The sequence below is a fragment of the Megalops cyprinoides genome, chromosome 1 (assembly GCF_013368585.1).
Source record: "Megalops cyprinoides isolate fMegCyp1 chromosome 1, fMegCyp1.pri, whole genome shotgun sequence".
Classification (NCBI taxonomy): Eukaryota; Metazoa; Chordata; class Actinopteri; order Elopiformes; family Megalopidae; genus Megalops; species Megalops cyprinoides.
The window spans coordinates 15,019,940-15,032,966 of NC_050583.1; the positions used below are offsets into that span (position 1 = coordinate 15,019,940).

Genomic DNA, 13,027 nt, shown 5'->3' on the forward strand with positions numbered 1-13,027 from the left:
CACACACACACACACACAAGGCAAATTGAGAATCTAATTACACTCCCAGCCCACCATTTTAATGCATTTACAAGAAAACTGTTCATATAGGCTGTACATGGCTGGTGATGATCTTAAAGTAGATGTGATTTTAATGACCCCTTCACCCCTCATTCCCTCAGCCACCCTAATTTCTGACAGAGAAGGAATCACAGTCCTCACAGAGGGCTTGAGGGCTTGAGGGTGAACTTACATGCATCCTTAAACTTCAGATCTGTGTACAAGATCAATAGCTCTGTAAATCTGCCTTTCAAACTTTATAGGGGAGTGCTACAGTCACATAATGAAGTGATACATTTCCACCTACTGTTGTTTGATGTTCACATATGCCACAGAATTGATAGTTAGGACAGTTATTCTTGTTACCTTCTAATTCTAGGTGCATATGTAAATGCGAAGAACTTAGTGGCAATGGATATGCTGAATCACATTTTCTCCTACACCACTTGAACTGTGGCATTAAAGCATGACATACATTATGTACATAACACGCTTAACAACAATATAACAAGAATAACATGCAAAAATGACATAAAAAGCCTGACAAAGGGGCAGCAGTGTGGCACAATAGTAAGGAGGAGAGCTTGTAACCAAAAGGTTGCTAGTTAAATCCCCCACTAGGGCACCACTGCTGTAGCCCTGGGAAAAGCACCCTTCTGGTCTGAGGAGGAGGAATCAGTCTGGATATAAGGAAAAGTTGTGGTTTGAGATAAGTTTATTCAATTGTTCACATGTAAATGTCAAGTACAGTTGTGTTCAGTGTAAAATGTGGCACGTAATTTTCAGTGATGAGCATGTCAGGGAATGTAAGGATGATGATAAGTGATCACAAAACAACATGCAAAAGAGATACAATGTGGCATATATTTTCTGTAGCTGTACCAGTCTACATATAAAAAAAATGTCTTCCTTGTCCCTGTAGCAGTTAGCTGACTAAATTCAATCCAAAGGTATCAACTTTCTAGACAAACTGGAGCTAAGATGGGCAAAGACATAACATCCACTCCACCTAGTGGTGGCAGAGGGGGAAAATCTGCAATATCTATTATAGATGAAAAAGTTAGAATATAATGAATGACAGGAAGGCAGACAAGCAAGGGAATTTTACCAAAGCACAATAAAGAATACATCATAAGTTTATAATTTTAAATTCATATGTTCAACTATCATCCAGTATTGTTGACATTATTAGTTTTTGGCAACTAATACACTGTTAGTGTTACAATGTAGCTGCTATGTAGTATCCTAACATGCGCTTAACAACATTGAGTGAAAAGTTAGAATTGTCCAGTTTTATTTTCTGACTTTTACCTCTGTGGTTTTGGCTCTCTACATCTCAGGATTTTGTTACCTGGTGTCCATGTAAACTGAGTGGATGGGATTCCTTTGCGTTCCGAGTGATATCTAAAATCACTAATATAAGTTTAAGTTTAGGAGTTTAACGCAGTAGATTAAGATAATAGTTTAAGACAGTTTGGGTTAAATGGTAGACTGTCACCATAAATATTTCGTCTGGTAAAATTCAAGTTTAAGATTTCGAGGTAGTTAGTAAAATGTGTGGCCAAATTGTTTCTCAGACATCACGTAAAGTCTACAATAGATTACAACATTTAAAACATTGCAGGGGTAATCGTAATTAAATTATAGAACGACCACATCCACCGCATACCAAACCGCTATCTAGCTAGACAGCTACCTCACCAACTAGCGGGTTTTCCGCTAACCATTTCTCCAGGCTCTTGAATTTCACGTGATCGCGCGCCCACAGAGGAGACTCAGTGCGCGTTCTGGCTCCCCGGACGGAAAGCGGTGAAGTGAGTGGGGAGTAGGGGATTAGAAAAAAGAAGACTGACCAAAAGACTGCTGAAATCTCGAAAAAATGGACTTTCTCATAGGAAGCCCGTTCTCCACCCCGGTCGGACAGCGAATAGGTATTGTTTTAAATGAACTGAATACATGATCGAACAGAGTTTGCCTAGGTGCTGTGCTGGCTTTCTAACTTCGTTTTTTGTTATGCATGTTAAACTGCAGGAGTAACGTTAGCTAACTCAGTACAACATATGAAAGCAAGATAGTGTTAGATGACAGTCGAAAAGAAAATAGTAATCATTAAAGAGGAAATAGGTGAAGATGGAGGTTTGAATCAGTTATGTTAGCCAAAGTTATTGATGGTTTACGGAAGACTTACTCTCTGACCGATACCTTCTTTGGCCAATAAGACGGTAGAGGCCGGTTTGGATTACAGTGATCCTTTCTTTGATTTGCTAAATTGCCGAATGTGACAGGCACTGTGTCGAATGGCACACACAAATTAGAGAAGTGGTGGGCAGGGTTTATAAGAGTCCAGTTTCTGTTAGTCTTAACTTCCTCATTTTATGAAGTATTTGTGGAGCATTTAAAAATGTACATTTAAGTTTCATATCAATTTCAGTATCAATCTCATATCAATCGTCGTTAAAAAGGAAGTATAGAAAGTTGCTTTGATGAGTAGGTTTCTCAAGATATATATCCTCATAAGCCCCACAGTCCAGCTATGGTAGAGCTCTTTTAAATTGGAATGAATCAGTAGGAATTAGGTAGCCAACTAAGTAGCCTACCAGCTAGCTACTCAAGCAAGCCAGCGAAGGATCAAAGGGTAACGAATCAGCTAACGTTTACAGTGGAAGGCTGGGAAATAATTTTGCTGAAATGCCTTTTGAGGTTCTTTAATTGCAATGATTTCACTTACGCGCTAAGAGAGAAAAACAACGTGATGCTTCGGAATGAGAATTGATTTTTCAGTGACAGGATCTATGGGCGATCAAATTACAAGAGTTGCTGTCGTTAGCTACGTGCCTCTGGTGCGCTAGTAATCTCCCCCCCTCCCCTCCCCTCCATCCACCCTCTCCTTCAGATCAATGTGAGAAATGTTTGAACCGCTTCAGACAGTGTGCAGAAGCAGCTGACAGTCACATGAAGTAGCGGGAGGGAGGGAGATGGAGGGGATTAAGCCGTGTGAATACGAACATAGTAGGCGCACATTGAAGTGCTTACATTGAAACGAGAGAGGGCGATATATGAAGTCTGAAACGACCATAGGAAGCAATACGGCAAATCGAGGGATTTGGAAATGTTCAATCACCGAAAATGAGTAGTTTATCTAATTCGCATACTCTCATAGGCTCCTCGTGTTTTCAAAGCACAGAACAAGACAAAAACGACACACTAGCGTTTATTTATTCACTGGCAAGGACTGTGTGTTTGCATACATAAACAGATGTTCTAACAGCTTTTGAAATTGTAATCATGGCGGTTGTCTGACTTCTGTATTATGAAAAAAGGGATGCATTTCCTTCGATCAGATTGGTATTATTTTCCTCCGTTGCTCCGTGATGTCCCAACAGCCCTGACATTTAACTTTGCGAACAAAACCGGTGGCTGGCTATCACTGAGCACTGCAGAGAGAGGGAGACATCACAGCCTAGCACTGTTCATACTTTTGCAGTACATTGTACATTTTGCAGTAGCATGCTCATGGAAACCACATAGTTACATGAAGGTAACGCAAAGGTAAAAAGCGGCACGCAAAGTTGCGCAAACAGGACACCACTAACCACACACGAATGAGCAGTCAGTGGTGAATGTAGTGCTGAGATCACAAACGTATGCTGAGATTGACATTAACACATATCCTTGACAGAGAAGTTCAGTAAGATGAGTGTTTCACACATTTCCCCTTGTCATTAGAACATGCTACCAGCTCCACTCTGCAGGGAGAGGACTGGGGACTCAACATGGAGATCTGTGACATCATCAATGAGACAGACGAGGGGTATGACGTTTTTAGAAAACACTTATTTGTGTATTCTTGCTTTATTAACATTACAGCTAGAATTATTTTAAACTGTTACTGATTCTCTTTCCAAGTACATTTCGTTAGTTACAGCATGGGAACTGTAGCTGTTTTCTGGTGTTTGAGTGAATTGTTGTCATATATTATCGCATGAGTTATTGTGGCCAGGTCCTTTTGATGTTCTCATGGTAAGCATTTTGTTATAACTTTTATTTCAGACCTAAAGATGCAGTCAGAGCAATAAAGAAGAGGATTGTGGGGAACAAGAATTTCAGAGAAGTCATGCTGGCACTGACTGTGAGTTTCACCTTTCTGCCTGGTGTTCCATGTCTCCTGCCTCTGATTTTTGATGTACAGTGTTAAGGTAGTGGATTTTACAGCCATTGATTATAGAAACTGTACCCTGTTTAAACCGTGTACAAACTGTCTTCTCTCTTGTGTTGAAGGTACTGGAGGCATGTGTGAAGAACTGTGGACACAGGTTCCATGTTTTAGTGTCAACCCGAGAGTTTGTGGAGGGGGTTCTGGTCAGAGCCATCTTGCCCAAAAACAACCCCCCAATGGTCCTGCATGACAGGGTGTTGAGCCTCATACAGGTGCGTTGTGCTGTTTTGGTGAGTGTATCACTCTGATGTTCATATTAGAATGACCCTGTAACTATGTGTTTGGAGTAATTTGCTTCCTACAGATATTCATTTGTTTTGATGCATTTTGTAATGCATTGCAGTCATTGTTTTTTCTCTTTTCTGGTAGACATGCCAGTCAGTCAGTATATGTGTGCTGATGAGCCAAGAAAAACTGGGCTAGAAGAAATCCCATCAATATTGAGTGGCTTCCTTGATCCTTGATGTTTTGTACATAAAAGGCTTACTGCATTCTGTGAAAAGAATTTGTCAGCGTATTGCTTTTTTCACTTCTCACCAACCAGGACAGAAAGAGCATAACTTTGTAATCAAGAGCTGTAATGAAGAGAGGATGTGACAGTTCTGCTCTCTCACTCTCTTTCTCCCTCCCTCTCATTCTCTTTCTTTTCTTCTCCATTCTTTAAAATGTCATGGATTCTCATGCATGTGCTGTAATCACATCTGCACGCATATCCATGCATACAGAGGCATGCATGTCTCCCTGTGTCTGCAGGCGTGGGCAGATGCGTTTCGCAGCTCCCCCTCCCTGTCAGGTGTCGTCTCTGTGTACGAGGACCTCAAGAGGAGGGGGCTGGAATTCCCCATGACTGACCTGGATGCACTTTCCCCCATCCACACTCCTCATAGGGTCTATGTGAATCTGTTTGTTATTTCCACTGTGATGTACATGCTTAGTGTACCTCACATTCTTCTAGTATCTCACTTCTAGTATTGTTGCATGTTGTGCCGGAGTACAGCCTGTTCACTCTGCTGTCTTTCTCAGAGTGTGCCGGATAGCGAGTCATCTGTCAGTGTGTCGACCCCGCCCTCAACACGCACCACTGCCCCTGCACCGACCCAGCTTCCTGTATTGCCACAGAGCATTACGGGACCCCTCACCATTACACCCGAACAGGTAACAGGGAAAAAGGCTTAACGCTAATGTGAAGTTGTTACCACTTTTAATTTTTCCCCATGCGTGAGCACGTCCCACACAGGATGCTTGTAGTGATGGTGCTACCATATTTAGATTTCATAATGCCATTTGCTTGGGCTTCTTTTCAGTTGTGAATGAGTATTAATGGTAACTGATTTCTGGATCAGGCGCAGAAGCTGAGAGCCGAACTGGATGTAGTGCGAGGGAATCTGACTGTGATGTCGGAGATGCTGAACGAGCTGACTCCAGGCCACGCCCAACAGTCTGACGCAGAGCTACTGCAGGTCTGACTCATTCCCTCAGTACACCACTGTGTACAGTTAGTCAGAGAATGCACATGTCCTGTGTCTGACTTCCCTTGTGTGTGTGTGTGTGTGTGTGTGTGTGTGCCAGTAGCAGTTGTACACCGTGTGTAGGAGCATGCAGGAGAGGGTGGTGGAGCTGATCCCCAACCTGACTGAGGAGACGTTGATAGGGGAGCTGCTGGTCGTAAATGATGATCTCAACAACAACTTCATCCGTTACCACAGGTACCCATCTGCACAACCGCTCAATCGTATCACGTGCCTCTGTTAGCGCACAGGCACATCTGCGCGACCGTTCGGTCGTGTTGTGGCACTCAAGCGCGCTTCCTCTCTCCTTGCTTCTCTCTTGCTCCCCAGGTTTGAGAGACTCTGCAGTGCGCTGAATGCGGCTGAGCAGGTGAAGAGCCAGTTCATTTTTCATTTCATGCACTGTTTTTGTCTTTGTTGCACCACAACAATAATACACACTGGCACGTGTGTTATGTGTGTGTTAACCTCTCTGTGTGTCTTTCTGTCAGACTCCCAACATGACTTCTGCGAATCTCATAGACCTCACCCCTGAACCCTCAGCTCTCAATCAGCCAGCCCAAACAGCCACTCCTGCTCATCAACCCATCAGCCAATCAGCTGTCAGTTCTTTGTCCAGTGAGAGGGCCAACCTCAGTAAGTAGCTGTATCTCTTTCTTTCCCTCAGTAGAGTGTCCAGTCCAGCTTGTCAATGTATTATAAGCCTGTTTTCTCAATTTCTGTCTCAGGTGCAGGGGGTGATGAAGAGTTTGACATGTTCGCTCAGACAAGAGGCAGCTCTCTTGCTGAACAAAGAAAGAGGTGGGGTGGCTTCACTGTTAGCCGTTCAAAGTACAGGAGTTGTTTCAATGCAACTACACATCTGTCTGTGCAAGTCACTCTTCTTTAACGTACACCCATGTGTACATATTTGTGTGTGTGTGTGTTACAGTGTACGATATGAAGATCCAGGTGCCGTGGAGGGCCTGGCCGGAGCTTTGGATACACGACTGCAGGTCACCGGAGCGGTCAGTACTACCTCAGTATTTATATGAGGCTAAATTTCTTGCTGTGACTGTTAGGATAATTCTGTGCCTCAGGTTTTCATACAGATCCAATTCCAGCAGTTTGCCTGTCTGTTGGCAGTGAGTGAGCACATTTTCTTCTTTGTGGCTGTACGTGTCCGTAATTAACTTCTGACAGTCCCTCTGACTGACTATGAATAAATTATGTCTTTATGTTTCAAGGGTGATAGTCCAGAATCCCCTTGATGATCTTAGCTCCTCGCCCTGTATTAGATTTTTAACAAAGAGAAGGGTGGATCCTGTTATCTAGAGCTGAAATGGATGGCAGTGTAGCATGCTGGTTAAGGAGCAGGACTTGTAACCGAAAGGTTGCTGGTTCCATTCCCTGCTGGGGTACTGCTGCTGTACCCTTGGGCAAGGCAAGGTTACTTAACCCACAGTTGTCTCACTAAATATCCAGCTGTATAAATGGATAACATTGCAAAAAACTGTAACTGATGTAAGTCACTCTGGATAAGAGCATCTGTTAAATGCCAATAACATAATATAATGAAATGTATCTGCACTCATGTTTTTCTTGACCTGTGCTGTACTCTGGTTCCTGTGATTTAGTTTTGCTCAATAGGACACTGTTCATTAGATCATACTGTTAGGAAACTCTGAAATACTGTTATATGTATACATGTTGTGTATATATTGATCTGGAGTAAAGTACTGGGGTGCCTGCCACTTCAGGTTGGGTGATGTGACTGGTGAGTACTTATCTAAATACGTTTGGAAGTGGAGGGACTTTTTTTGGTCTCTCCCTCTTTGTTGATGTTCTTGCGTTGTTCAAAACTGCTGGATGAAGATGTAACTCTCTCCTCTGTGTACCTGTCTTCTCAGATCCCCGCCGCTCAGCCCACGACAATGGATGACATTGAAAAGTGGCTCTCTGGAGAAGTGGTAAGGGGCTGCTTGATGGCTTTCCAACCTGTGATGGCATTCCTTTCCCTTTCTCCAATCGTGATCACACTGTTTCATTTTGTTTTCCAAACCTGTGCAACACATTTTTTCCTACTCTATAGCCTTTCTCTTCTGTTCCAGTACCCATGTGTATGCTTTATGCATTTTATCCATTACCTGCATAAACTAATGATTGGTTATTACTATGGGGCAGCAGTGTGATGTAGTAGTCAAGGATCAGGGCTTGTAAGCTAAAAGTAGCTGGTTTGACCCCAGGTGGTGCACTGCAGCACCTAACCTGAATTGCTTCATGAAATATCCAACTGCATAAATAGATGATTTGCAAGCAAACTAAATCGCTCTGAATAAGAGTGTCTGCTTCTGTGTACTTAGTTATTTCATCTGTTGAGTACTCTTAAGTGCTCTATAGCCTTTTTACCGACTTTTAAAACCAAATGCTTGTGCTTTATTAGACATTTATGGTAACTATTGTGGTACTTACCAAAAGAAATTTATTTGTAATGTAATTGCAATATTTTGCAGGACATTGGATCTACAGACAAGGAGGGGGTAACCAGTGAGGGTGAGTCATATTATTGTCATAATTCTAATCTGTCTGTCTCCATTGTCAACTCTGTCTTTTCCTGTTCCATGTGTTTGCATTACAATGTTTAACATTTCCTCACTTTCTTATCCTCAAATTGTACAAGTCCCTTAACATGTACTGGACCTACATTATTAAATCCTTCTTTCTTTTTTTATTCAAGAGTTTGACAAGTTTTTAGAGGAGAGAGTGAAGGTTTCGGACCAGTCATCCAGCCAGGCAGACCCAACCTTTGTACCAACCCGCTCTCTGCCACAGGCCACCCTGCAACATGAGAGGTCACATGACCAACTATTTACACTTTAGGAGAGTGCTGGATGGAAACTGAGTGACTGGTATATCAATGGACTGATGGGCTGACACAGAAACCAAGAATTTCAATTGATTTGTGGAGTACAGCTACACACAAGCACACACAGTTGCACATCATGACATTGTTGGTTTATTTTTTATGTATACTGATAGCTGCGGTTTTTTACTTAAAATTGTATAACTATGCAAAACTATTCTGACTGAAGATATTCTGTAAGGTTTGTGTGATTTGTCATTGCTTTATGACAAGAATGGATGGACTGTGGTGGACATGGTGGACAGCTGTTACACTGTTGATGACATGTATACACTGTTCTGTATTCACATACTGGACTTATACTCTACAACATTCACATAACAGAACACAATCCATTATATCATGGGTCCATTTCAGACCAAGATGTCACATCAAGCTGTTATTCCACTGTCAATTATTAGAGGGCATCCAGTGTTGAAAGACTGAGATAAATGTTACAGTGTAGGGAGAAAAACAGTACAGTCAATACATTACAGTACAAAACAGTGCAGTCACCAGGTAGTCAAACTGAGAAGAAAAGGTAAATCATCTGCTACGTTTACGTAAGGAGCATTGTGCCAATGCCATAGAAAAGTGCATGAGAAATATGTCAAAACAAATGAATCACTTTAAGATGAAAATGCAGCCTTGTTTATTGATATGCACTAAAATGTGTTAATTCTATTATGCTTATGGTATGAAGGATCAAAGTTTATTTGATATGCTATGCAGTAGCATTACAATTGCCATAAAAATCATATTGTAACTATTAATAAAAGGGGCATGACCTTGATTTTCTGCTTTTATTTACACATTTATTTTACCTTTTTGCCTCTGTTTGTGTCTGTGGTGCATGCATGCTGGAAAAGGCTGTGTATTCTTTCTTGCAAGTACCTGTCTGTGCTACTCTCCTGAGCATCCACTGAACGTGTAGAGAGTGCCTTAATAACCAAGCAGTGCTCGTGGGAGAGGAGATTAATCAGAATTAATTATCCACTGGGGATAAAAAGATCCACCCGGAGCTTTTGCCATTATCCTCTGACCAGGGTTCCTTCATTGCATGTCAGGACAAGGTGACATGCTGTGGGGTTACTAGACAAAAGAAAGAGTGTAGAGGAATGTCAGTGGCATTGGTATTTAAGGTCAGCATGCTCATGTACTGGAGTTCTGTGCCTCTACATCTCCGTCTCTCAAGCTATTGCTCTGTCCTTTCCCTGATCTACTTTGAAATATATGTATGTAACCTGCCATCAGTTTGCAGTAAACAGCAAATCCTTGACCAGAGAATGTGAGAGTGGTTGTATTGGCTCTTCCAGTCATAGTTGATACTTTCACTGCTATTTGGTTGATATGGTAGTCAACTCTATGTTATTGTATTTGTGTTCAAGGATGTCTGAACTGATACACTGGGTACATAGAGACCCCAAAACAACCAGAAACGGACAAAAGGAAGGAGAGTCAGAACCAAGCAGACATTGCAGGGAGAAGGCTGTATTGGAATTACAGAGAAAAAGATTTTTTACCAAGCAAGAAAAGTTTACTTTGCTGATTTAAAATTACAATTAGCGGAGGAAGGAACTGTAATGGATGGAACACTGACAACAGATTATTAAGTTTTAAAAAGAGAAAGACGAATGTACTATAACTTAAATTTTGGGTGATTATCAATTTTTTCGCGTCATACATTTAATTACCTGACAGTTCAGGATGAATGGGTTCGTATATTTGGCTGGGAACACCTGTGCTGTGCTCTTTTGGACATTTCTTTGTATTTTTACCAATCTGTCCGTTAACTGTCTTTCGACAGCACCAAGACAGTACAAGACCAACATCGAGACTGGAAGAACAGACATTGAGTCAGATTTAGCCTTTCTCCGGTCCAGACCCCATTCTCTCTCTTCCTTGCTTCCGGTGCGACCCTACTCACTCTCCATAAACGAGGAAGACTACCACTACTCTCCCAAACCGAAGGATCTGCGTCCTGCCCGGCTCTTCCGAATACTGGGCTCGTCTTTTGACCCTTTCTGGATGTCAGTCGAACGTCCGTCTGAGTCAGAGATAGAAGATGGAGAATCTGAGCAAGCGGTATTCCGCAGCAAAGTCAAAGCATCAGCGTTACCTGGTTCCGTGAGAAGCAGCAAAGGTTTCGACTTAAGCGCATCTCCGGAGCTAACAGAGGGCGCAGCGCGTTACCAGCGAAAGTTGGAAAAAGAAGCCGAGGACTTGGATTTAAGTTTGTTTCCCGATGATGCTACCAGGTTGATTCGGGCATGGCTAGTCCGCTCGGCCACTTGTGAGTTAAGCTACCAGTGGGTAGATTTGGGTCCCGTTTTCTGGCCCCGGTGGTTAAGACACACGGACTGCGAGCAAATCGGGGGTTCACAGAGCTGTTCTTTCCCCAGCGGGATGTCCTGTCGAAGGGCGCAAGTAACGCACATTAAAATCTTGGCTTGGCACTGTTGGGGCGGCGAGGAGGGACCGGGAAGGGTAACTGACGGAGGGTTGGCTGGTCCAGGAACAGGTGTTTCAGTGAAACGATGTATTTGGCGACAGGTACCCTATCCTGTAGTCACTGCTTGTAAATGCTCTTGCAAATAGCTAACTATATTTAGGCACTACAGTAGAGCGTCGGTCACATAGGTGCCACAGATTCGGTAAAGCTAATGATTTTGGTAACCGATTAAAATGATCTGTTATCGACTGACATGTGTCTGATTTGTATTTGCTAATTTTATTGATTCAAAATGACAGCTGTCAAATGAGGCAATCGGTGTTTTCTGACGAATCAAATGCAGTGGCAACAGCAAAAATAGTGACAATAATGCTGTTTTGTATTATATTAATTTTTGTTTATGTCTTCTGTTTTGTAGTAATAGCTGCATAGACACAGTTTTTCCTTAATGTAATACACATCAAATTATTTTTTGTGATGAATGACAAAGTATATTAAGGTCGTACCGATTGTTTTACACAATAAATTGATAATTAATTTCACCTGTTTCCCCTTTCAGTTCAAATCCTAAAACTTAAAATGTTGTGATTGGTTTTATATATTAAGAATTAGACTTCATATACACATACAAGTATCTATTGGGCAGTGGGAAATTAACCAGAACACCATGCTGTGTTCCTCAAGAAAAAGCAATAATCCATTGTAACCAAGCAATTCCTAGAGAGGTGTGATCCCCAAACACACACACACACACACACACACACACACACACACACACACACACAAATCAGTGACAGCCACGTCTCTCTCTCTCTCTCTCTCTCTCTCTCTCTCTCTCTCTCTCTCCTATACCTTCCTCTCTTCTGTTTATAATCAACATGGACAGACATCACATAACTGCTTATCATTCTGTTCCACAGGCACACAAGGTCACAGGTTTACCCCTTTTTACTCTTGTGCAAAAACTAAAGGTGTATCCATGGCAGTAACCATTCAAGTTAATAAGTGTACAGCATTGTCAATCAGAGTGAATGCAGTGTTTGCTTTCTGTGTGAGCGGTCATGTCAGTCTTCCACACCAATAACTCTCTGGGTCAGTCCTAGAATCAGAGGATGAGATTTACCTCTGGGAAGCAGGTGTGTCTGGGAGAGAGGTCAGATGGCCAGCAGGAAAGAGTGGGATTGTGGTGGCATGGGGGGGGGGGGGGGGGGGGGCAGGTTGCCACTCTGTCCTCAGGGATTGTTCCCATGCCAATGCTATGCCCTTCAGGGTGGCATACATCTCTTCCTCCACTGTGTTCACCTTCTTCATTTTTCTGTTAGTTCAATCCCTCATCTGTTCCCTCCTTTCTCACATCCTTTCTCTCTTTTTGGTATGTCTTGGTTTTTGACCTTGTATCTATGTCCAATGTCCCTCTCACACTCCTCACTCTAGCACAGGCAAGGTTGTTTTGTCTATTTCTCCCTCAGTGCAGTGTTTATGTACTCTCATGTGATGCACAGCAAATCAACGTCTCTGTATTCATGGACTGAGCCCATATGATGTTGTACGATTGTTGACCCTTGGGAAAGTTCTTAATCCGTATAGCCTCAGTAAACCTAGACGATGAATGGATGATACATAAGCTATTTAAAATGTACACATTTTTAAATGGTTTCCATGCATTTCCAGTTCATTAATGACAGTATTACAGCGCTAAATATGAAATGCATCAATGATATGGAAGCTACGTAAGCTATTTAAATGGCTAAGTGGCCACAACTCCAACCGACCAGCAGGTGGGGATACTTGGTGTTCATTTAAGAGCTGTCTCTGGGTTCAGTCCGACTCTCAGTGTATGAGTCATATTCATATTTGTCAAGCTTAACATTTGCCTGTTCAACCGCGTTAATGAACTCATCAGAAGATTCAAAAACACAAGATGAAGACGG

General features: G+C 42.3%; 2 protein-coding genes across 4 annotated transcripts; both read left to right on the top strand.

Annotated features, from left to right (window-relative positions):
• Positions 1-1,828: 1,828 nt before the first annotated feature.
• LOC118777705 (target of Myb protein 1-like) lies at positions 1,829-9,286 on the top strand. 3 transcript variants are annotated; one of them, XM_036528820.1, is made up of 15 exons: positions 1,829-1,970; positions 3,766-3,850; positions 4,090-4,168; positions 4,318-4,467; positions 5,009-5,149; positions 5,279-5,410; positions 5,599-5,715; positions 5,828-5,961; positions 6,094-6,133; positions 6,255-6,399; positions 6,492-6,564; positions 6,695-6,770; positions 7,653-7,712; positions 8,256-8,295; positions 8,480-9,286. In XM_036528820.1, the coding sequence occupies exons 1-15, from the start codon at positions 1,919-1,921 to the stop codon at positions 8,620-8,622; spliced, it is 1,467 nt and encodes a 488-aa protein (XP_036384713.1). In that variant the 5' UTR covers positions 1,829-1,918; the 3' UTR covers positions 8,623-9,286. The 3 variants fall into 3 exon arrangements, with proteins under 3 accessions (XP_036384713.1, XP_036384722.1, XP_036384729.1); XM_036528829.1 differs by having other exon boundaries at positions 5,009-5,143; XM_036528836.1 differs by lacking the exon at positions 5,009-5,149.
• A 1,069-nt stretch (positions 9,287-10,355) lies between these two features.
• On the top strand, positions 10,356-11,242 carry LOC118774998 (noggin-2-like). The gene is made up of 3 exons (XM_036524704.1): positions 10,356-10,359; positions 10,452-10,722; positions 10,783-11,242. The coding sequence occupies exons 1-3, from the start codon at positions 10,356-10,358 to the stop codon at positions 11,240-11,242; spliced, it is 735 nt and encodes a 244-aa protein (XP_036380597.1).
• The last annotated feature ends 1,785 nt before the right edge of the window (positions 11,243-13,027 follow it).